We start from the raw sequence: 25541 nt of genomic DNA, 5'->3' as shown, positions 1-25541 counted from the left end.
CCATGCTCCATCAGTAGCTTAAACTTCTGATGTATGTGAAGCATTCCCCAGTGAGACAGTGTGTTGTGCACTGACAACAAAGGATGAAAAATTTACTTTTTCTCCCTTCATTATTAAAGAAATTACTCCCTGCCTCTTCCCATACACGAGTACTTTGCAGAGTGACGTTTTAGAAGAATTTCACTGAAAAACTGAAGTAAAGGGATTGCAGATGTTGGAAAAAAGACAAGCAAAGATCAATTTATCAAAGTTATAGGAGCGTTGTAACATAAGGTTTGGACTTTATTCCAGATTTTGGAGTTTGAAACTGGGCTGCCTTTTTGTCCTGCTGAAATGATTATAACAGATGAGACAACACATCTCTAGCCAGGAGGCAGAGGCTTGAGCAAGGGCCTAGCTCAGGTGTGCTTGACCACTAGTTAAAGGTTGCCCTCACAGAGTAATTGATTTTTAGTCTGTGACTGGATATCTGCTTGGAATAACACTGACATCTGTCTTGAGTACAGGCAGTCCTTTGTATGGATATAGGCACTTCAATACTCGAAAATAAAAGGCTGATGTTGATTTTCGCAGCACAATGACACCAAATTAGAATTCTAGCAGAAAAGGCTTACAGAATTTGACCAGCTCTTCTGAACTAGGACACGTTATTTTTCAAGAGAAAGGTGTGTACCTGCACTAGCATGAAGGCACAAAGATCAGTCTTGCACTAACACAAATTTATTTATTGTCTCTTGGCTCCTAGGCCTCATGGAAAGCACAGATTCCAGGAAAGTAGAAGGGAGTGAAGGTTGGAGACTTGCATTAAGAGCAGTGAGTGCTGCACAAATGCTTCTAGTGGAAGAGTATAGGATCGTGGAAGTTTAATCTATGCTGTTGCATTTCTGATCTTGCCAAGAGAACATACTAATGTAAGGCATCCCTGAACCAGGTCACTGTTGATGCGTCTTGTGGCTTCTTTACAGATTCAGCTTCGGAAGATTTCCATCTAAGAGAGGTTGAACTGCAAGGACTTGCTCCTTCTCCTGGATTTGGTCTCGCAGGTACTGAATTTCTAGCTGCTGCATTTCTATGATTTTCTCACTTTCCTTCTCTGCATTCAACCTCAGGTCAGCTGGGCTGGACACCAGTTCACTGGAGGGAGCTAGAAGACAAAATTAGAGAGGATGGAGCAGAGTAACAAAGGTCCAGCTCGCAGAGCATGAGCTAGGAAAGACATCTTTCAGGACTGAAAGAGTAGAGCTAAGTACTAACATTCTGCAGTATTTAGCAGCTTCTACAGCTAACATTACAATGTAACAGGTACCACCAGGCAGACAAGCTGGAACAATACGGAGACAGTAACAGAACTGTTCACAAAGGACAAGAAGGGCTTCTGAAATGAGTACTAACAATACAGAAAACATACAAGAAGCACTATTCACCTGTGTCTTGAATTGCTTTCCTTTTCTTAGTTAATCTTAGTGCTGACTGGAAGTCATGTACCTGGGTGTGGGCCACCTTCAGTTCTTGCCGCAAGTCATTAATTTCCTTAATCAGACTCACATTTTCCTGCAAAAACAATATGCCCTATGAGGAAAAGCACAGGTACTATCTGGCTCAGCAATATGTATCTTCGTATCCTTGGGAAGGACACTGGACAGTATAGAATCAGTATCACAAGCAGAAGATACTGTATACTGTTTAAGCTAGGGCAATCAGTACAGTACACAACATTTCAGATAAGGCCACAGTAGATTTGACACAAAACATGACAGTATTCAAACCATATTAGCTCAATAAGCTAACATTTGGTTTGCTTTTCTGAGTGCAGCTGCACTCTGAGGTATCATCTTCCTTGCCAGTTCCACAGGGAAGCTCAGGTCCGTTCCTTGATCCAATTAATTCAGAATTAATGTGAAAAATTCCCACTTCTCCCTCCAGTATGTGTTATTTTGCTTTTCACTTGCCACCATGTGTCTGTTCACTTAAATAATCTGTACCTCCTTACAATTCTTAAAAGTCCTCTTCATTAGTTCTGACAGACATCACTTTCCAACACTCCTTCCAAATTATTAATAAATATATAAAGCATATGGAGACTTGAGATACCTACTGCTAACATGCTGTTTGGAGGGAAAGTTGGCCATGTATTCATCTTTTGTTCTTTTCTTAGTCAGTTTTCAACCCACAAAAGTTCAATCCTCTGATTTTTCTGAACAGCCTACCACAAAGCATCTTGCTGAAGGAGTTGTGAAAGTATCAGTGAATGTACTTCACCCATTGTTTCAACAGATTCAAAGACTTCAGCAAAAACAGTATGGGTTCATACTAGTGATGGATGATGAAATTGTTGCTCACGATTCAGAAACAGGAGCACCAATAACTAAATATTTCTTTTCTGAATTCAAGAGAACTGGAATTGTGTATTTGCCTCTTAAAAAGACAACGAAATACCTTATCACATCAACAGCTAGTGCAAATGTTAAACAGCTGCCATCGTATTTGAACCAAGAATAGCAGTGATTTAGGCTACCTGTGGTGGTTTTTTAAAAGTTTTGGAACACAGCACCATTCCAATCCCTGGAACTTCATCACAAATGGCAATATTTTAAAAAGATAAATGGCCAAAAAGCATGCTTTGGGTACCTCACATAACACCAGTCTCAAACAATAGGGAACAGGTAAAACAAGAGAAGATAAGGACAAAAATTAATGACATTTTCCTACAAAAAAGGTGTCTTCAAATCTTGATATTTTTTTTAATGATAATTTTGGTTGATAAAGATAATTATGTTGCTGTAAGAGATTTATGTAAGGCCTATGATTTGGTTCCTTACAGTATATTTATAAAGTACCACACAAGAGTCAATATAGTAGAAACAGACAACTGAAAACTGGTTAGTAACAAAGTACAACGCTTACCACAACTATCTATATATAGGTGCACTCAAGGAGTTCAAGTTTGCAGCGACAACCAAAGGTGCATATATGTGGCAAGATTCCTAGTGCTTCACACTAGGACAAGCACACCAACTGTGCTTTAGTTTCCCCTCAGCTGAAAGTCACTGACTGGAGGCAGATTGTGGAATGTGTTAAAGTTTGAACTTGTTGGGCAAGACAGTTGTTCTTGCAGTGGTTGCATTGGACTCTAAATGCAGCATGAGTTGGTGAGCTTATGCAGCCTACTCCGAAACCATCTTTTGTTGACTCAGAATTGTTTAATTCAAGTCTTTAAACACAAATGAAATTTGACTACTATGCATTTACCTCAGAGCTTGATCGTGAATAGAACACATGAAGAGGATGATTTCCAAGAATCAGTTAAGGAGATTTGCATTTGACCAGCCTTCAGGGTTATGTGACACCATTTCTGTTAGGTGTACTTTAGTCATGAACATCTTCATAAGTTCACTGCAAGTGGCTGAATGCTGATACCAACTGAAGATCCTGCTTTTGGTCTATTGGATGGCATAATACATAGTATCCTGTACAAAGCAATACGTAGAAAGGTCTTGTTTGGTTTGCTGGTTGACACTGATAATATTTTCCTGCAGAAGCATGCTATCCAGAGAGATTAGCCTTTAATTCAACCTTTGCATTCTGACAGAAACCTTGTGCTGCAATGAAATGATCATGTAAAGAATTAAAATAAATGTTCATTGTAAAACTCATTGTCACAGGATGTTGTGGCAAAGTACCAATAGTTTCAGAAAAGAGACTGATCAAATGCGTGGAGGATGAGGCCATCAGGTACAACTGCATATGATGTCTGGATGCAATCCACAGCCTAGGACGTCCCTACAATGCTGACTGTCAGAGACAGGTTGGACATACAGAAAAGATGATCCTATACATGCTTCAGTTCAAGCAGCATTACTTCAAGATTATTCAGTGTGTCTGTTCTTATATATCCAAGTGACCAAAGAAGCCGTTACAAATACAGAAGGCTGGAGGGAAAACTAATAGTCTAACAAGAAGCAACTTGCCAATTGGTAAGTATCTTGACTGTTCTAATCACCTGTTGCAGCAGTCACTAGTGGAATGTACCTATGAATAGTCACTCAGAGGAATGCACAGCTCTGAAAATGTAAGCACAATCAAGGAATAATAGAAATACAGAGCTAGAGGGCCGTCAAGATGTCATTTACTTTTTCAAAGCAAGTCCTGACAGAAGTTTGTCTAAGCAAGTCTTAAAAGCCCCCTGTGAAGGACTGGAAGACCATGATAATTCCTCCTGGATGTAAAGTCTCATTAATCTACTAGACTTCAGAGAACTGCTTTTTCTTTGAAGAAACGAGGCTGGTTAGAAACTTTGATATCTTCATCTTCCAGATGTTTTATTAATTTAGTTTTAATCATCATTTCGTGTTAGGCTTACTGATCCAAGACATCAAGAATTATCATTATAAGCACCATCTGTCATCCTATTCCAGCAAGGAAATTCTTCAGGTTATTTTCTGAAGCCATCTCCTTTTGTGCCAAAGGAAACATCTAACTCACAGAAGGAGCAAAAAAATTAAAATAGGGACAGGGAAGAAAACCGCTGCTGCCTGGGCCTGAAGGAACACTATGAATAAATAGCAGAGAGCAGATGACTTAGGAGGGGACTGAGGTCTAACGATCTTGAGGAAGCATAATAAAGTAACAATGAAGAAAGGGCTTGTGAGAGGAAAAGGAAATGCTGACTGAGCAGAAGGAGATAATGGTAAGAAGAGACTGTAAAAGAGCTGTCCTCCCAGGATGTTTGCTGTGGGACTTTAGATCCTCTTACTCCATATGAGAACTTTGGCCCCAGCAGTCACAAATTTACCTTGCCTTTAAGGAACAAAGATTCTGACCAGTAGATCTTGGTACAAATAGGCATATTGATCATGTGTTTCTGAACTTCCTCAAAAACCTGGATGTGAAAAGCAGAAAGTTCTTCTGAATTCAGGCCAGTAGGCATGGCACTATGTGTTCAAAGAAAGCAATTTTTTTTTCTATTTTCTTCCTCCAAAACTACTTCCTAAACACCACCACACAGCAAATACAGGTTGGCACTCAGACAGCTGCAAATTGATTATGATGGCAATCATAAATACTGTTTGAAATAAAAAATAAGTACATTAATTGCTTAAAAAATATCCAGGCAACAGAGATTCCCTATCTCCTTTTACATTAGGGAGTGGGAGACAAACAAAAGTATCCACAAAACAGCAGCAATTTCTGACTTCAGAGATCTTGCACTTTTTGTCCAGAAAATTACAGAACTTCAGTAGCTCAATGAATATTATCCTTCCTGAATGGAACCACTTGAAAAACCTAGGAATTTCTGGCAAGGAAGCAAACCAAAACTGTTTCAAAGTCCTAAGAAACCATCGTGGTAAGGCTACTAAAGTCTCTTGTGCAGCTGTTTCCTTCTTCCCTCCCCATACCACACGGAAAAGGCTTATTACCTGCACGATGCGCATGTAAGCAGCTTGGTGGATTTCCTGGTCCTTCATCACTTTCTTTTTTAAAGCTGCCAAATTCCTCTCAAGATACTCTCGCTGTCTCATGTACTCCTGCTGCAAATCTGTGTCTACCGCTTCAGTCTCCACCTGAGGGGGCACAGCATGTTGCCTCAGTAATTACACTGCCAGAGAAATTCATCTGCAAGGATAAGACAGAGGCCCTGACTCACCATGTCTGATTGCTGCACATACTTGGTGTAGAGCTCACGGATCCCATCCTTCATTTTTTTTGAATCCTGAATGAAGCCCACACAGTTATGAAGATCTGCTTTAAATCGTGTGATGAGAGTTTCCATATTTTGCTTCTGCAAGAATGATGTAGGTACGTTCTTATTTGGCTCATCAGAGCACTCTATCATGTGCAATTTTCTAGAAAATCTAGTAGAACTGGTGAAAGCTCCCATATACTTTACTCCCACTTAATTTTTTAAAAATATGTCATTTAAAAAACTGTTGGAGATGTCAGCACTGAATGTCGAATAGCAGTGATAAGTTTTAGCAGTAATATTAATCCAAATACTTGCATTAGGTAATGTAAGTGCCAGCATCCAGAGGTCTCATCTGAAAACAAGTGGCTTATTATCATGAATGCTATCCCCCACTGTCCTTTCCCAAACAACCTATATTCTGGTTTAGAAACAACATGCAAACAGTTGAGAGAAGGCAAGAGAAAAAAACCACATCAAACACATGCACAACTTGATGATTTCACATCAAGATTGCCTTCTCATTCTCACTTGGTTTCTACCAGGCCCCTCTACCTGCTTCCTCAGTCCTACACTGCCTGCTAAGCTGCTTCACCTTCACTTGCAGTCCCTTTTCCTCCCTCGTGTCTGAAGTGCTTGTTGTCAAACACAAACGGTCCTTGTCTCCTCCATTAATAAGCCCACCCTTCATTTCATCCCACTAATGCCTACGTATCATTGTAGGTGGTAGCCTACATGCTGCTCCTGTTTGGGTCAAGTGTCCCCAGATTTCAAGCTTGGGCGGGAAAGGGTAGTCAGTTAAGCATTTGCCTCACTGCTGTGTTAAACCCAGGAGAATATGTGTTGTTTGAACAAACTGACACATAAATAGCTGGATTATTTTAATATCAACTCTCTAACCTGGTTATAGGCTTGGAAGTTTTCTGCCTTTGTCCCCACCGACCAGAGACTCTCCTGGTCCTTGGACAGGAAGTACTTCTTTGCTCAGATTAATGCTTTTGCAATGTTCTGTCCCCACAAACTTCATTATGTAGGACCTGCACAGTGGTTGTACCCCATACCTTCTGCCTCTCTCTGTGCATCTCGCCATAAGTTGCCTTTAGTTTCTGTTGCAGTTGTGTGGTGTTCAGCTTCAACTGTGTGCTCTCCTTGTGGAATCGTTCCAGCTCCCCCTCCATCTGAAAGGAAGCAAGAGGAGGAAATCAGGAATAAAAGGAGACATGAAAAAACAACACATAACAGGAAAACTAGAGTGGAAATACAGACTCGAGGGAGTAGATCCCCCTTCAGGTTGAATTACAACACGAAAAAAGTCAATTGTGGAACAACACTGCCCTCTGTCAGAATATACAGCAAACACAAAAATGGATATTCCACTCCCTTTTGAGTTACTGGTACGAAAGTGATGTGATGCCCCTTCATTTCCTTGAGCTGAACTGAAGCTTTATTGTCCCATCTGAATAAAAACGGGTGAGATGGAAATTAACTGTCAATACTGGAACGAGTAAGTGCAACAATAAGAACAACCTGATACGGAAAAGAAACAAATGCATTGAAAAGCTGTGGCTACATATATAGAACACAGGGGAAAAAAGCAGTAAGGGTACTACAGCATTTACTGGCATAAGATGGTGACCATAAGAGAGAACAGGGCTTTTATCATGTTAGTCTGACATACATGCAAATTGTTCATTAGTTCGCATTTTATTTAAAAAACTTTTGTTCTGAATAAGCAGACTTTTGAAAACTAATAGGTCACTGATTAGCTATGTCACCATAGTCCTAATTTGGCTGAGCTAAAGGTACATATATAGACAGATCACAGTAAGTTTCTATCATAAGTTGCCTCAAATTAATTTGCTGCAAGCTAAGTATGAATACATGGAAATTTTCCACAGGTCAGCTGATGAACAGTAATTTGTCCACGTACCTAACCCCTAAACAGACTTGTGTTTGCATAAATCTGCAACTTTTCTGAGATAAGTAGTTCACTTTCTCTTCCTCCAGATCGGTAAAGGCAGCGTCTTGCAAACTCTACAGGGTATGTGGAGGGCAACCACATAAGGACAAGATATATTTTTAAGCAAAACTGATATTACTTAGAGTCTAGAATTAAATACTGAAATAGGAGCTTAAATCTCTGTTGATCACTGGTAGCATGTGATAGAAAATTAAATAGCAGCTATTGTGTGCAATATTTTTATGAGCTGTAAAGATATTGAATCAGTGCTGTGTATATCTGAAAGAATTCAAGGAACAAACAGGGTGGAGTCTTCCATGGGGCTTGCTGGATCATCTTTGTATTCAAACAAAGGGCTTAGTGGCAGAGGCCAAATGAGAGTGTTACTCACCTCACGGATCTGCTCCTTCATTGTTTTGATAACATTTTCACGTGACTCTATTTCCTTCTTAAACTCCTCTATTCTGTAATCCAGTACAAACTTCAACTTTTCCAGTTCCTGATTTCTCTTTTTTAGGTCATATATGTGTTTCTCCTGGGGGAAGTAGGTACAGAGATCTGAATCAGACAAAGCACTCTCAAACAGATCCCTAGGACAAGGCACAAATATGGGTGAGGTAAAACCATCAGTCACAGATCTAGTGGAAGACTGGACTTCAGTTGCACATCTACACAGATTGGGTGGGAAGGGAGGGGGCAAATAATGCAGAGGGCCTTCTGCAGATCCCAGAACATGGGACGAGAAACTCAACACCCTGAACTTGAGCTCCCCAAGAAAAGCTTAGAATGTCAGGAAAAAAGTAAAATCCCAAACTAAAGATCGCAAATTCTTTAAGTTAAAACTGAGTTTCCAGTCATGTGATACTATCACAACACAATACTATTAAAATAAATATCTGTATTAAATTAAGGGAGGGTGACTTTGATCTCAGCCAATTGTCCAGTTTCTCACCTTGTCTTGAATAGTGTCGGCTCCCTGTTGAATCTCTGTTTTCAGTGCCAAGATGTCCTTCTCCAGTAACTTAATGATACCTTGCAGCTTCTGGTGTTCCTGTCTCATTTCCTCAATGTTCTTGTTTCGCTCCTTGAGCTCTTTCTGCAGGCTGTTCAGCTAGAGAGGCAAACAAGTAAGAACTTAAGAGTCTCCAAAAGCTGTGCACAACTTAGCCATCCTACTCTGTAAGACACATTGTAGACAGTGTGGGACAAAGGATATCAAATTAAGGTGATGAGGGAGCATCACATCACTTAAACACTTGTAACTCAAAAGGGGGTTGAATATCCATTTTTGCATTTTCTGTATATTCTGACAGAATACTCACTGTACTACAATGAATCAAGGAATTTGCATCCAGAAGCAAGAAAGTTATGGATACTATACCCAAGCATCAGCTCCAAATAACACTCAAGCCATGGAAAATCATTTTAAGGTGATCACTTGTCATACATCTCTAAAGATGTCAAAAGTAGACTGGAAGGGTCCTTAGTTCATAGCTCTTGGGTGCCCTCAAAATCCCCACCTGAGTACTAAGATCTGTGAATCCAAGAAGTTCAGAACCAAGGAATGGCACTAGTCAAACTGTGAGGACCCATGAAGGAATTCCTGATGTCTAAAAGACAATGGAACTGAAAACAGTACCATGATAATAAAGGGCATGAAGGAAGAGAAACTCTCTGTCTCTAGATAGATACTGAAGAAAAAATGTCCCTCTAACATCCTTAGGCAAATGTAATACCCAGCCAGTAAAAGAGCTAAAAGTTTTTATACCTCCTTAAAAATCCTAGGAGTAAAACCAGTAAAAAATTATGATGCACACAAACCAAAAAGTGTTTATTGCATTGAACGAAGTAGTAGAATTATTTTTCTAACAAAGCAATGCATTAGATCTTGGAAAAATGAAAAAGTTCATTTCTTTCCCATCATAGGAAGAACAATGTTGTTTATAGTTTAAAACTATGTAAGATAAAAGAAAGTGTACTAATAAAAACACCTCCTCTATCATCTATCTCTAATCATATCAGCAATACAATCAGCACACAGCTGCTTCTTCTGCCCAAATATTCTAAAACACTCAAATCGATATAAGAAAGGGCTACTGTTCTCATATGAAATGCCATGTATTTACAGACTAAATTAGCAGACTAAACTGACATGCCATTAATCACATTCAGTCCTTGGCTATACGTCTCCATGTGCAGGTCTGATCCTATCACAGAACAAGAGATACCCTTTTATTCATGACTCCTATTTCTCCTTTCAGTTGCAAGTTTGATTCCTTTTCTTCCACGAGCCATCTCTCATACTTGATTTTGATTTCCAGGATTTCTTGGTCTTCATCTTCTTCAATTTGTTTCTTAATTTCTTCATGTGCTTTAAGCTGCTGCCTCATATCTTCCTCTGCCTGCAGTTCAGGAAAGCAAACATTAGAGAAGACAACAGTAAGAGACCAATAAAGAAGAGAAGAATTCTTTATTTGTAACTGTGTTTCTCCTGGGAGGATCTATATTTAGTGGACTCTTCAATTGCAGCAATATCATTTAAGATAACTTAACTTCTTAGGGGATTAAAGTAAACTTTAAAAACTGTTAAGACAAACATTGAAAATTCTTCTTAAAAAAATTATTCTTAAGGCTTGGATGCTTCAAGTTAGGAACCTGGCCCAAATACTAACATCAGCAAACTTGTTCCGGCAGCAGAAAATGCAAACCTGAGTAACACTTGAGATGATGCTTTAAAATTGCTGTTTCTGATGCATTAGGACCAATAACCACTCAGATTTGCATCAGTCTCCATATGCCTCTCTTCTCACATTCATTCCTCACATTCTTTCCAAATTGGTATTGCAACATAGGGCTGCAAACAGTAATGTTGATAGAATTTATTGACTTTAGATATATAATCATCAGTTATCTGGCTGCCCTCTGTCAAGCGAAGTCTTTGACCTCAATGTGCAGGAGTTTTTGAAGTACTCAGGGTATTTCTCTTTGTCCCCCAAATTACGCAGGCAGGAACCTGGGGGACTCAGGAATGGAATTCACCATTTTAGAAATGTTATCTCTTCACTAGAACAAGGTGATTAAATCTTTCTTTCTTCAATTACAGTAAATGTATCAGCTAACCCACATTAATAAACAGGAATTCTTGGATCTAGGAGAAAGAGAGGTGAAGCTGAGAATGCCCAAGGATATTAATCTTAGCAAGTTACTTACTCAAGGTGTGAAGCCTGGAAAAGTTGGTAACTCAGCTGGGTTTTCCTCATTACTATTCTACCTGTCAACATATCTCCCCAAGGTTACAGGCAGATTAGGATTTGCATGGAAAGAGCCAACCTCTCCTCTCCTAGGGAACATTTTTTCACAGTTGGAGATAAACTTAGTCAATAATTCAAACTGCAAATCAAGTTTCCTACCTCTTCCAGCAGAACAGATTTCTCATTAAGTTTTTCCTCATAATATTCTGTTAGCTCCTTCACAGCCCTGCTTTTGCTTTCTTCCAAATTGTGCAATTGTTTCTCATACTCCTCCTGCATCATCTGGGATTTCACTTGCAGCTCCTGGTATTTCTCATTTTCCATTAAGAGTTTCTGATTACTGTCAGATTCTGTTAACACGAAACATATGGAATGGATAAAACTAATAGAAAAAGAGAGGTGTATCCTATCCTTCTACAGTCATCAATGTCTTATTCTCTACTGTCTTTTTGGCAGCTGGTAGCAATAAGTTACGCTAGAAGCAGTTCATCGCTTTCTTCATCAGGGGTTTTAGACTCTGTGGCCATACAAAATTTTATATCAGAAAACCATCTCTTGAGTTTCCTGCTCTTCCTTTTACTTACCACTTCACTAATAATGCCTGTTCCAAAGCTGTCATTCACCTTTCTCAGAGGTGTCTCTGAATAGTCTGTTATATCCCTGCTTGCTGCATTGAGACAGAATGTTGTTCTGTTCCAGCTTGAACAAGTCTAAAACGTACACCAAAATTTCCTACTCTGCCATTATAACAGCTAATTTAGGCATTCCCTTGAGATGACAACCTTGACAGAACTGTATAAGTACAACTGTTACAGAATACGAGTAGGCAATGGACTTATTTATGGGTGGATTTGCTTTTTGGTCCTAATTTGCATTATTTCTGCTTTATCTTGATTACGAATCTGGGGTCCAGGTACTTCCATGTTGTATGCATTGTACATTAGCCTCTTCGCTGAACTGTAAGACTTCACTATTCTTGCACAGTGAGCTATAATATAAATGAAGAAATCACTAATCTCAAAAACCAAACATCTAAGACACAGTGCCCATGTGTCTGTTCTCATCATGGTCATGTGTGTGGTGCAGTTTAGACAAACGTTTAGTCTGCAATACCTATATGACATACATGCATTTTTCCTTGTACTTGTACTCTAGTAATCCCTCCCTGTCACATTACTTGCTATGAATCTAATGCACTCCCTCCAGATTCTAGTTACAAACATTTGTCGTAGTCTAACCTAGCTGTTGCACCTCCCTGGCCTGTTTATTCATCAGCTCAGACAGTTGAAACTGGTGTTGTAGCTCCTGTTTTTCTCTCTCTGCCTGTAAAATCTGGGGAAAAAAATAAGAAAAGTACATTTTAATTTGAAACTAGGCAAAGCAGTATCCAAATTGTTTGTGCTCTTGCTCATGTCAGGGAACACACACACAAAAGAATTTACGTTTGAAGTCTCTCACCAAAATTCAGATGCCATGTGTCACAAAGCCAAGTTTTCCCAGAGATTTGTTTGTTACGACAAGTTACAAAACTATGGAAAGCTAAGGGAAAGTAGTAAATGGAGTTCATATAATACAGGGTACTGTATAATCCTAATCTAACAAGAAAAGTCTGTGAGCTACAAAAGCCTCCACTTTTTTGTGTGTGCCTGCTTGAGGAGAATTTGCAGTTCCACAAATTGTTGTCTAGATATTAAAGTTCAAGCTGCTTCCCGTCTCACTTGAAGCAACCTTGAGGTCCTAAAACACTGACATTTCCATAGAACGACATAAATGTAAGCAAAAGCAAGGTTTTAATGCCATTTGCTTGGAATGTCTGACTACCCCTACAAATGACCTAATCTTCTGAAAAAGCACAAAGAACTGGAACAAGAAAATGGGTGAGAAATTTGCCAGAAAAGTTGGGAATTGTCCCATAGGTACAGTTTTTTCACTTTCTTCTCATAACAACTGTATGGGTCTTGCATAAGCAGAAATACTCCATTTGCCTGCTGGACACAACTAGAAAGGTTAGCCCCAAGCTTGTCCAAATCTGTTGTTCAGCTTAATCTTAACACATACTGATACTCAGACAGGAAGTACAACTTGCCTGCCTAGAAAGCTTTTATTCACCTTCAAAGGCATTTCCTTGCAAGCCTATAATCAACAAGACTAAAGAAGCTTCAGTGTGTCTGAGATTATTATAAATCTATAGCCAAGCGCTACCTATGAAAAGAACTGAAGAACTGCAAAAGAAAACCAGCACAGGTAAAACACAAGTAGAGGAATCTATAAGAAGTGAAATGGCCTTCTTGTAAAAGGTCAAGCTGTACAAAAATGAGTAAAAATAGAAAGGTTAAAAGTCAGGTTACTTAAATGGAAAAACCACAATGAGAAAAGCCAAAGAGCCTGAGGAACTCCTTGAAGAAAACATTAAAACGAATAATTAAACTTCCTCAAAAAAAATCAAAATCAGAAACCTGCCAGAACATTTGTTGGGCCAAAAGACAAGAAAGATATAAAAGGAGCACTTGAAAATGGCAAGACCATAAAATAATAAAACTAGTAAGTAACTTGGCAAGCTTTCATACTGGAACCCTTCTTTATGTGGAGTCAAACTGAAATACTGCTTGAAGGGACTATGTACAACTCAACAAAATAAGCAGTAACAAATCACCAGGACAGGATAATATTCATCCAAAAGCTCAAAAAGAACATGAGGTTGACAGAATTGAATCATCTGTTATGTAATCTCTCACTTCAAGACATCCTACTGACAGAGAAATTGCTATTGCATCACCTGCCTTCTAACTCTAAAATGTGTCCAGAAATACAGCAAATCACAGGTCAGAAATCTGGTGTGTGCACCAGACAGATGGACAGAATAGAATTAACAGACACAGATAAATAAGACACTGGGAGAATTATCGTGGCTTTTGCCTTTCAGGGAAATCCTGCTTCATGACCACAGAGAAATCAATAAACACATGAACACAAGAAATCCAGGGAATATATTTTACTTCTATTTTCAAAAAGCATACAAGACACCTCAGCAGATGTTCTTAAAGCTAAGCAGCCAGGGCATAACGAAGGTGGCATTAAGAAGAATAATTGTTGCATCCTGCAACAGCTGCAACCTTATATGCAAGGGAGCTTTTAAGGTATGGCCCCATTTCTACGCAAGGGTGATATAGCTTACTGATCCTTGCTCTCAGGCAGCATTTATTGCTGGAACTGTTTTTATGTGAAGATACTTCACATAAAAATAGCAGATAGCAGAAGTTTTGCATCCCCTCGTACTTACAAGAGACTTGACTCGAAGTGAAGCTTCATGCTTTACAAATATCAAGAACACCTTTATTGGAAAGGAATGCTTCGTTTTTCAGATGCTTTATGGAATTCATATTTATATAATGCAAGCTTGAATTCAACTTTTCAGTGGAAGATTTCTTGGTATTTGGTTCTGCAATATGAATCATACCTGGTGTTTAGTTTTAAGGGAGCTTATTTCCTGAGTGAAATTCTCTTCTATTTCCTTTATTTTTTCATTACAGTACATGTCCTTGAGACGTAGCTGGTAATCATTTTCTGCCTGTAGCTCTTTCACACGAATCTGCAGGTCTAGCATTTCCTGACTCTGTTAGGACATGGATGAGAAGATAGTGTTATTTAGATAGATAGATTATTTACCATTAGCAACAGGTTGTTAAGGATGTTTTATTTACATGCACATATTTATGAAAGGCAGCCTTTGCAGAGAATTTTCAGACAGACAGACCAAGAAGAAGTTCCAGAAGTAATGTTCCTTTGTTATCTTACAAGATGGTTTATAGAAATGCAGCTTCTGACTTCTGTTTCATTAAAACTGCTTTCAAGAGACTGAGGAAAGTATTAGAGGAAAGTCTAAACTTTTCTCCACACTCACTGTTCATACAATGCAGTTTGCATATTTACAAGCAGCTGCAGCTACTTGCTGTAACCTTTTTTTATGACAAAAGCCATGCAAGCCCTCTTAAACAGAAGGCCACATAGGAACAGCTAGTCACAAACATCATGAAAATATAATTCATAAGCTGTACACTAGGAATCCTACGGTTCATATTCACAAGTTGCTCCTCCTACCTTCTCTTCTATATCTGATCTCATGATCAGCACTTCCTCAGCATACTCAGCTTTCTTTTCCCATTTCAGTACCCCACCTCCTTTATCACACACTTTCCAGATAAATATAGAGCCATCCTCTGAGGCAGTCAGCAGAAATCGGTCATCGTTTGTTACAGACATCTTAGAAGGAAGAGACAACAAAATAATAGAGACAAGGAAGAACAGAGACACAGTTTGATTTTATACCAAATTTTTCTCCCCACCCACATACTCCCTGTCATTTCTACCATATCAAGTCAAAAGTGGAAATATTTATATAGCCCCACTACCAACATTTTGATTACGTTCTCTACTGCTGCTCCACCCTGGTCCAGACAACAGAGGAAGGGAAAGAAAAGAAGAACACATGAAGACACTGGATCAGCTTCTGCTCTCAAAGCTGTAGGAAGATTTTTAAAAACCTGGAACAGAAAAGACCTTCTAGACAGTTCTAGCACAGACAGGCAATTTATATGACAATGCCAAAGGCCTCTAGCTTTTTCCTTTGAGAAGCTGTTTGAGCAACAGATGGCTAAACGTTTTCTTTTGAATCTGCAAATAAGCCCACCAAGAACTATCTAGTAATAACTGCTGTCACCTCTTCCAGACCTCCTGTGACTGTGTGGCCTGGCATAGAGTACCTAGGAGCTGACACAGGTTATGAGCAAGGTGAAAGTAGAGTTCCAATAACTGAAGTTCACAGTCTAATGTTGGACTGTGTAGCTCTAAGTCAAGGTGCTGTATTTGACAGTGATACTTAAAGTGCCAAAATTACGAACAGTTTTAACAAGACAGAACATGTGGCTTCCTGGAGAAAGTACACGGAAATGACACCAAACTGGGAGGAGTGGCTGACACACGGGAAGGCTGCGCAGCCATTCAGAGAGACCTAGACAGGCTGGAGAGTTGGGCGGGGAGAAATTTAATGAAATATAACAAGGGCAAGTGTAGAGTCCTGCATCTGGGCAAGAATAACCCCATGTACCAGTACAAGTTGGGGACAGACCTGTTGGAGAGCAGCGTAGGGGAAAGGGACCTGGGGGTCCTAGTGGACAGCAGGATGACCATGAGCCAGCAATGTGCCCTTGTGGCCAAGAAGGCCAATGGCATCCTGGGGTGTATTAGAAGGGGTGTGGTTAGCAGGTCAAGAGACGTTCTCCTCCCCCTCTACTCTGCCCTGGTGAGGCCGTATCTGGAATATTGTGTCCAGTTCTGGGCCCCTCAGTTCAAGAAGGACAGGGAACTGCTAGAGAGAGTCCAGCGCAGAGCCACGAAGTGGAACATCTCCCTTATGAGGAGAAGCTGAGGGAGCTGGGTCTCTTTAGCTTGGAGAAGAGGAGACTGAGGGGTGACCTCATTAATGTTTATAAATATGTAAAGGGCAAGTGTCATGAGGATGGAGCCAGGCTCTTCTCAGTGACATCCCTTGACAGGACAAGGGGCAATGGGTGCAAGCTGGAACACAGGAGGTTCCACATAAATATGAGGAAAAACTTCTTTACAGTGAGGGTAACTGAACACTGGAACAGGCTGCCCAGAGAGGTTGTGGAGTCTCCTTCTCTGGAGACATTCAAAACCCGCCTGGACGCGTTCCTGTGTGATATGGTCTAGGTAATCCTGCTCCGGCAGGGGGATTGGACTAGATGATCTTTCGAGGTCCCTTCCAATCCCTAACATTCTGTGATTCTGTGAAATGTTCCATGGTTGTAGGCTCTACTCACCATATCCCCACCTTTCAGATGCTGTTCATTAGCCTTCTAGAAATACACTCTGGTTAGCAGACTAGCACTGCAATCTCTTCTGCTCTTTAGCCTGACAGCAAGTTGCTTAATACATTTATCTCATTCCTCCTTACATTCTCACAAGATGTTTTCAAGCCTGCATAACTTTATCTTCCTCTTTCCAGAAAAAGCTCTATCAAAGTTCTCCATCAGAGATATGCCATGTTACATACCCTGGTGCAAGCCACTTTTTAGCCAACAACAGCTTATCCAGTGACATCTATTTCTAGAGACAGGACTTCTATGAATGCTGTAATATTGATTCTCGACGTGCAGGCTCAACCTTAGTTTTAACATATTATGCTATAAAATGGGAAGGAGAATCAGCGCTAAAGGAGATGTGTGCAGATGGTATTGCAGGGAAAAGAAAGTACTCTATGTTACCTTTGTAACAGCACCTGCATGGGCCTGATACTCGTTGAAATCCTTTGTCAAAGGTAACGGGTATTTCATAGCTCGAATTGTCCCCAGAGATGTACCAACAAATACCATGTGCCCGGAACGAGAAACAGCTACTGCAGTATAAACAACACCAAAAGCAGGCACTTCATGCTGGATCTAAAAAAAAAAAGCAAAAAAAACCACCAAACCACACAAAACCCTCACATCACTCACATTACATTAAGTTCCCCAATACTACTTGATTGCTTATTGCATGAGCAATTGTCGTATCTCTGCCTGCACCAAATAATGCAGTTAAAAGAATCTACATGCCTATAAGAGTAAAGCCATGAACAATAATTAGTATTAAGCTTTATAGATATGCACTCTTAAAATTTCAAGCCAAGTTCCACAAGTTGATCACTTCTGAAAGATGTAATGGTTATCATACACAATTTACTACTTTTCTGGACAAAAAAAATTGCATGTAGCCTACAGTGGTAGATGCAATACACTTGTAATTCAGCAAAACAGTTGATACAATATTGCTAAGTTACTTTGTTATCTGTATTGGAAGATTTCTAGGTAAAGCCGAGTTATAAAAATACAAAACTACAAAAAAATCTCAGGTTTCATGGTAAAGGACATAAGAACACAAGAAAAGTGTCAGTAAATATAGCAGCTATCAAAACCAGACTGATTCCTACTTATCAAATGGATGATAAGGAAACCAAAGCACTAGTACCCTCCCCAGAGAACGTAGCAAAATCCCAGAGTGCCTGTTAGCTCACCGAAGCCTCTGAAATTTCTTTGAGAGTTTGGTCAGATCCAACAGCAAAGACGATTTTGGCATCAGAAGACAGGGCAATGCTGCTGTAGATGCAGGACTTGAGCACACACTCTGACTCCCTTTTATCTATCAACAAGTTCCACTCATATACAGCACCACGTGTGTCACAGGAGACAAATTTAGCATCATCTGTGCTCCATTTAACTGCATGTATCTGGCAAAAACAAAACACACCAAGGAGCTTGATGTGTAAGCTACAGACATACAGCATGAAGTCATTTTACTGGTAAATCCATGATAACTTTGGAATAGTACTTCTAAGTCTTACTGAAAAACCCCTAGATGTTTCTCAACTAATTCCATTTTAGCATTAAAAAAAAAAATCAGTAAGAACTACTTTATGAACACATTGTCAGGAAAAAGCTCATTTCAATAGTGAGCAGTACATTTTATTTTCATAATTTATTACCGGGATATTTTTCCTGGTTCAGCTACCTGCCAATCATTCACCTTCAATTCAAGGACAGACTCCTTAGATGTATCTAGTGCATGCATACATTGACTTCTTACCAAGGAAAACTGACTTTTGTATTTCTGTTTTTAATTTTTGGGCCCACTTCTGATCCAAAATTGTACTCTACCTTTTCAAAATGCATCTTACCAACTACTTCATACTTTAATGAGTTGTATTGTATAGGATTTGTTTACTAACCTCCCCACTATGTCCTTTCAGATTATTAATATTCTCAAAGGTGATGCTGGAATAAATTTGAATCACATTTCCATTAACTGCAGCAAAAAGATGGCCTCTGTTACTGAATGAGCACTACAAAAAGAACAAAACGACCCATTACTGTAGATGCAGTGGATAAAAAAATTCAGGCATTGAATTCCAATGACATTGTCTATTATCAGAATGTTACACAAAAAGAAAACTCCATGACATAATTAGCCGCTTACTGCTTTCTTAATTGGTGCTTTCCCCTGTAAAATTCAGTCCCGAGTATTTCTAAGCAAACTACCCCTTCTGTTGCTTCCCAGGTCCACAGTTATGCATCAGCCTTCAGGCTCATTTTCTAATAGTGAGAATCCTTGTTTCTACGCTTTGATATCCTAAATCCTACTAGGAGCTATTTGAGAGGTTTCTATCTTCTGTCATGTTCTTCAGCACTTTGCTCCCTGTAACTCCCCAATTTCATTTTTGCATCACTCATTACCTCTCTACACTTTCTCACAGCAAACTCCTTGAAAACATGCATGTCCTCATACAGCAGACTTATAAATCGTAGTTTGTCAGAAAACCCAACCAAGCAGAAAAGGCCATTTGGATGAAGTGATACGGTGTATGCTTCCTCCCGATATTCCTTATACAGCTCCAAAGTGCTGAAAGAGAAAACCATTGCTCAGTATGGAATAGTACAAACTCCCTACGCACGCTTGACAGGACATTATCCGGCCCAGCAAGGACACCTGCAGCTGCAATCTGACTCTGCCTTATCCTTGAGGAAATGTGTTGTCATTCAGTTACATAACGATCACACAGATGTTACAGGAAACAAAAGCAAATCTGAACTTTCTAGTTCACAGAGGTGTGGAAGGTGCAAGAGCAAATCCTAGTTTACTGTAATATAATGAAGAAGGTAAATGAACTGCTCATTGCAAACCTACACAAACATCTGTTCTGAGACTTGTTTTTCTTCCCTTCTCCCTCCATAGAACCTTAAAAGCTGGAGTCATTTTGCTTAAGAACTATAACTACAAAGCAGGAGATGGGACAGCAGTATCTTAAGACAAAGCTGAACTAAACATTCCTGAAGATTTTTTTTTTCCAAAACACATGAGAAGTCTGACACAAAAATGGCTTAACAGAAAAGGCTCTGGATTCTTTTGGCACTGGTTTTAAAGGCACTGCATATTTACACCCCCTAAATCATGTCAGTAAGACCATTTACATCTCACACCACACAAGAATTTTACGAGAACAACACTCTCACTCATATGAAATTGCTGCTGTTGCCTGCTGAATACAATACACAAAAAAGCAAGAGGTAATAACAAACACAAACAACTCTTTACTTCGTCTTGTAATTCCAGATGCGGACAGATCTATCCAGGGAACAAGTAGCAAAAATGGGTTTCCAAATACAGATGTCCAGACCAGTGATCGAAGCAGAATGCAATGGGAAATTCAGATACGCAAAATAAGCTATCTTCTCCTGAGAAGCAATAGGAACATAAAAAAAAAATCAAATATTTCACTGCAGGCAGTAAGTCAGGTAAGAAATCTATCATAGCTCTTTGCATACACTAATCAAATAGATTGGAGGAAATCACTTAATCCTTTCACTGCACCAGTCTGAACATAACAATGTTAAAAACATAATAATGTTAGAATCAGTTTTAACTTTATAATTAATAATCAAGAAAAGTGATGCAGGGAAGATGTAGGCTCCATAGTTCTCATACACTAGTGAAAGCAGAACATAATTGTAGGTGTCCAAAGAAATGCACATTAGATAAATAAATAAAACTGGATGTGAAAGAATTCAGTTAAGACCTTCTGGTCAGACAGATATTTAAAAATAATCAAGTGCTGAGTGATAAGCAACTTAACCAGGATGTTTAGCTATTACACGCTGGAAGTGAAGCACCAATAAAATGTTAGGCTGTATGCAGAAAAAGGACCTGTAACTACAAAACCCCTTCCTGTAAAGATCTTTCCATACACCTGTACACAGGCTAGGTATTTCACACAGAATCACAGAATAGTTTGGGTTGGAAAGGACCTTTAAAGGTCATCTAGTCCAACGCCCCTGCAGTAAGCAGGGGCATCTTCAACTAGACCAGGTTGCTCAAAGCCCCATCCAACCTGACCTTGAGTATTTCCAGGGATGGGGCATCTACCACCTCTCTGGGCAACCTGTTCTAGTGTTTTACCACCCTCATTGTAAAAAATTTCTTCCTTCTCTCTAGTCTGTATCTATGGTCTTTTACTTTAAAACCATTACTCCTTGTCTTGTCACAACAGGCCCTACTAAAATGTCTGTTTCCATCTTTCCTATAGGCTCCCTATAAGTACTGAAAGGCTGCTATAAGGTCTCCCTGGAGCCTTCTCTTCTCCAGGCTGAACAACCCTGACTCAGCCTTTCCTCATAGCAGAGGTGTTCCAGCCCTCTGATCATTTTTGTAGCCCTCCTCTGGACTTGCTCCAACAGGTCCATTTAACTCCATGCAAGTCTATTTCATGATAATACATTTACCTCTTGTCTTTGTATTATTTAATTCCTTCAGAGTAGGGAATGTTTTTCATTATGTTTGTCCTTCACAAAGCGGTTTCACTTCTAAGCAGGACTTCAACAACTATTATTTTAGAGTAACATGAAATTCCCATGGCTGTTCCAGCTTTATTGTTGCATTAAAGTTTCCGCTTACTACAGTGGAGCATAAACTACCACAGTTAAGTTACAAATCTCTCTGTTAAAGCCTTACTTAAGTGGTCCAACAGTGACAGGCACCCTTAAACGGTTTTAACAGTGTTCTCTACCATTCTGCTGAATAATGTCAGGTATTCATATGGAGGGATGCTTGAGCAAGGAGCTACTGAAATACATGTCTCAGAGAAGCATGCAGAGCACTTCATATCATGAGCTTTAAGGGTTCAGATGTTATTTGATGGATTTTATGAAAATGCATCACAGAAAGCAACACTGAATAGCCTGTTCCATTACAACACACCCCTTACTGAACACGCTAGCTGTGGAATGTGATAAGATTGCACTCACCTTCATAAGATCAGTGGAGAGCATAGCAAACATGTAAAGCTGATTTTTATTTGTGTTAACAACTATCGTTTCCTCAGAGGGGCTGAAGCATATACATATAATGTCCTGTCTGCCTGACTGTTTTGGCTCACTGCTGAACAGGTCCTGCGGAAGCTGCACAAGAAATGCATCCCATGGGATATTCCAGGTCTCCATGTTTTAGTAGTAGGCGTGCACACACACACACACACACTTTTGCTGTAAAACTACTCTAATAAGTATATACACAATATCAGTAAGAAAACTTGGATATTTAATAGTACATAACTACTGCAAGGCAGGGAACAGAGTACAAGATAACCTAACCAACTATAGCATTACAACTGAAAAAAAAGTATGAGAGGATATTTCAGCAGGAATCTTAAGTACTGCATTAAACAAAAACGAAAATGGTAGCAGAAAAACATCGAGGAAAAAAACCTAGCAAGTGTCAGAATGAAAACTGCCTGAAAACTGTGATCTCAGAATAACATTTCTTTGCAGTGTATCATTCAGGTTGATAACAGTCTTATTACAAGGTCTCATGCATAGGGAAGATCTGACCTTTTAGGCCCAGAGTATGAAGGCTTGACCAGGTCATCAGAGTTAAATGTTCTAATCCAGAGACTGCAGTAAGTCAATGCATACAGCTCACTATAGAACAGTTAGAAATCTTACTGGATTACTTAAGAGTGCACAAGTCTCATGATAGCTACAATAAATATCTGAGGAGAGCCTTGGTAAAAACAAGCAGCCTAGTTTTTCAAAACTGATGTAGACTACTTCTTAGCTCCAAAGGTCTCTGTAAATACAAGTTTCTTACAGGTTTCCTGAAGTTTAGCATCCTCAAAGCACATTTTACATGTGAGAACTTGCAGAGCTACCTTGCAAAAGGACATCTGTCACTGACTTTCAGTGTGACCTCTGGCAACTCCCTTCCTTTTGACATCACCAGGACAGTTAGCTAATGCTTACAATGTAATTTAGAGATGTGCTAAAAATTATTAATAACTGAATCAGAAGCATCCCCATCCCCTCCAAACAGGCCTCTGCTACATAAGTGCTTGGAAAAGCTTTTTTCTCCCTACCCAGATTTCTTGACTCTCTTTGTAGACTTCCTTGTCCTTGGTCTTCTCAAACAGAAGAACAACTCCTGGGCTAGATGAACACGCAAAGCCTTTGGAATAAGCTGCAACTGCAGATATTTGAGGCATAGAATCTTGTTGTGAACGATTATCTTCAGATGCCAGTCCACAAGAGACACCAAAAGAACTGCAAGCAGGAAATGCATAAAGACTTAAGAAGTACAAACCAAAAAATGTTTATCAGCAGCAATCAAAATATTATAACCCATTTGTAAACCGGACAAGAAGGAAATAAGTGAATGGCCTGCAACTAATCTGCATGCACAAGCACGAAACTATTAGTATTTAACAAAGATTTACCTCTCATATTCTTTTGTTGTTGCATCTTCTTCTAGTTCCCTGGGTGCTTTTTTGTGCTCTAAACTTGTCTCCCAATGCAGCTCTCCAGTTTCAAACAAGGTAAGTTTGCCTGTGTCAGTGCCACATATAACTTCCTTCTCAGACAGCCAGGCATGGCACAAGTAGTTTTGCGGCTCTCCCTTTTGTAAATTTATCTGCTTCAAAGTTCCTTCACTGTACTTAAAGAGTTTAAAAAAGCCATTTCCAGTGATACAAACCTGTGCATTGTCTTGAGGACTAAAGCTCACCTATGGAACAAAAGAGAGAGAAATTATTTTATATAACTATGTTCACAAATAAGCAAATATTATACCTGTTCTGAAGACTTTCAATACCAGATACAGGAAAACAAACAAGGCAAGAAGGTTCATAGAAACATATAAGAATACAGAAGAGACTGAGACATAACCATAATAACGACATATTATAGTTTTCCCCCTTTCAAAACTGTGCATATCAATTTTACACAATGCTACAGATACATTAACTCTGGTAAGCTAAGATGCTATCTGAATCACAATGCAATACCGAAGAGGAAGTTGTCTCTGCCCTTCAGGACTAAATGACAAAAATAAGGCAAGAGTACATCTTTACTGTGGATAGCAAGTTTTTCAGGTAGCAAGCTTCCTGAAAAGTGGGACAGGAATAAAATACGTATTTCTGTATTTCAGGCAAGCCTTGTTCATTATGCATATTAATTCACATAATTAGGTGTTTATTGGTGAAAACAGTGGAACAGCCATCTCAATACCCAACATGAAGGATAGCAGGGGTAGTTACACCTCATTTTTCATGCTTAATGGGACTTTAGACAGCAGTTGTCTTTACAGTCACTCTCCTCTCTTTAGGAACTGAGCTTGTCAAGTCAGTAGTTCACCCAACCTCTGCTTGTAGCTGTACCCCAGAAAAAATGGCAGCTAGGGTCCAACCAATCCATGTACTGAAAGCCTCTTACTTCCCTGCAAGAAACATACTAAAAAAGGGCACCCAAAGTAGGATGCAGGAATTGTCTGACTGCCATCAGCCTGCTCCTAGCTACTTTTCCTGGGCTACTCCTCTGATCTGCATGTAGAACGTACTGCAGGAAGGAAAAGGTGCACGAGCATGCTGAGAGCTTCCAGGATGTGTGTTACACCTACTGAGCACAGCCAACATATTTAATGAGTGTTTCTGCAGGGACACAACAGACACGTTGCATACTCACTGGCCAGTTGTACCGGCCCCATACCATAGATCTCACGTGATTAAGAGATACAGACATGAGAATGTTCGTTATGGGTCAAGGCAAAAATTCATTTAGCCCAGTGTCGTATTGCTGAGGAAGGCCAACAGCAGATGCCAAGACAGACCGCAGAATGATATAAAATCTACAGTGTGGAGCCCTTGCCTCCCTCTCTGCCCTGGATAGAAGCCATGTGGCCACAGGAAAATGTACCTGTGCCCATACCCTGCAGACTGAACTTACGTTCAGCCTGGCACCCAGTACTTGCTGAACTAAAGTTTGATCCTTTTATCCACCTTTTTGAAATCATACAATAGGCTCCCAAAGAACCAATTTATGAATCAAAATGTTAAAAAAGAGCCACAGAGGTGCTCGCTCAGCTCAGTTTTGGAGGCAGGCGTGTGCACCCCCGTACCCTGGCAAGGCCGTAGGAGCTGAATGGGCCCGGGGCTGGCATGGTGGATGTGGAGCCCGCGAGGGCCACGGCCACTACCTGGCAGACGCTGCTTCCCGGGGCCTCGACGCGGACCGTCGCCATCAGCCGTTGCTTCTCCCAGAGCCAGTAGGTGAGGTGCCCCTTGGGGGGGGCCGTGGCGGCCGCCAGGTACCGGCAGTCTGGGGAGAAGGCCAGGGACGCCGCCTCCCGCGCTGGCAGCTCGGCGGCGGTCAGCGTCCTCCGCCGCCGCGCCGGCTCCGACGACAGCTCGTAGACCGTCAGGACGGGCTGCTCTGCCACCGTCTCTGAGACGGCCAGGTACCGCCGGTTGGGGCTGACGGCCAGCGCCCGCACGCCCCGGCTCTTCTCGGTGCCTGCGGGGAGAAGAAGGGTCAGGGCCGGAGCCGGAGCCGGGGCCGGGGTCAGGGCCGGGGCCGGGGTCAGGGCCGGGGCCGGGGCCGGGGCCGGGACCGGAGCCACCTGGGACGAACTTGTGCCATTTCTGCTCGAGGTGGAGCCGGAGGCAGCCCGCCCCCGCCGCGTGCAGCACGACCTGATCCTCCAAGAAGCAGACGCCGCCGGCGACCCGCGGCCGGCAGCCGAAGACGGCCACGGGCTCCGCCGCCGGCGGCGACAT

General features: G+C 40.5%; 1 protein-coding gene across 1 annotated transcript; it reads right to left on the bottom strand.

Annotated features, from left to right (window-relative positions):
• Positions 1 to 959: 959 nt before the first annotated feature.
• Positions 960 to 25541, bottom strand: CFAP57 (cilia and flagella associated protein 57). The gene is made up of 22 exons (XM_068406014.1): positions 25385 to 25541; positions 24962 to 25278; positions 23208 to 23494; positions 22851 to 23034; positions 21745 to 21897; positions 20039 to 20178; positions 19180 to 19345; positions 18675 to 18788; positions 17964 to 18176; positions 17176 to 17349; positions 14990 to 15151; positions 14349 to 14504; positions 12130 to 12223; positions 11051 to 11241; positions 9869 to 10042; positions 8593 to 8751; positions 8032 to 8175; positions 6742 to 6858; positions 5645 to 5779; positions 5418 to 5561; positions 1425 to 1551; positions 960 to 1144 (listed from the first exon to the last, which is right to left on the bottom strand). Exons 1-22 carry the CDS (start codon positions 25539 to 25541, stop codon positions 960 to 962), a joined length of 3693 nt encoding a protein of 1230 aa, XP_068262115.1.

This window comes from Nyctibius grandis, chromosome 8 (assembly GCF_013368605.1).
Source record: "Nyctibius grandis isolate bNycGra1 chromosome 8, bNycGra1.pri, whole genome shotgun sequence".
In the NCBI taxonomy this organism is placed as follows: domain Eukaryota; kingdom Metazoa; phylum Chordata; class Aves; order Nyctibiiformes; family Nyctibiidae; genus Nyctibius; species Nyctibius grandis.
This window is presented reverse-complemented; position numbering and strand designations above follow the sequence as displayed.

Excerpts from the sequence above, each read along its gene's own strand:
- CFAP57 (XM_068406014.1), bottom strand. The coding sequence starts at position 25,541 with ATGTCGCCGCCGGCGGCGGAGCCCGTGGCCGTCTTCGGCTGCCGGCCG. Across the intron at positions 21,898-22,850 it reads AAGAGAGTCAAGAAATCTGG|CTTCCGCAGGACCTGTTCAG; the intron begins GTAGGGAGAAAA and ends TTTCTTGTGCAG. Across the intron at positions 1,552-5,417 it reads CTTACATGCGCATCGTGCAG|GAAAATGTGAGTCTGATTAA; the intron begins GTAATAAGCCTT and ends TTGTTTTTGCAG.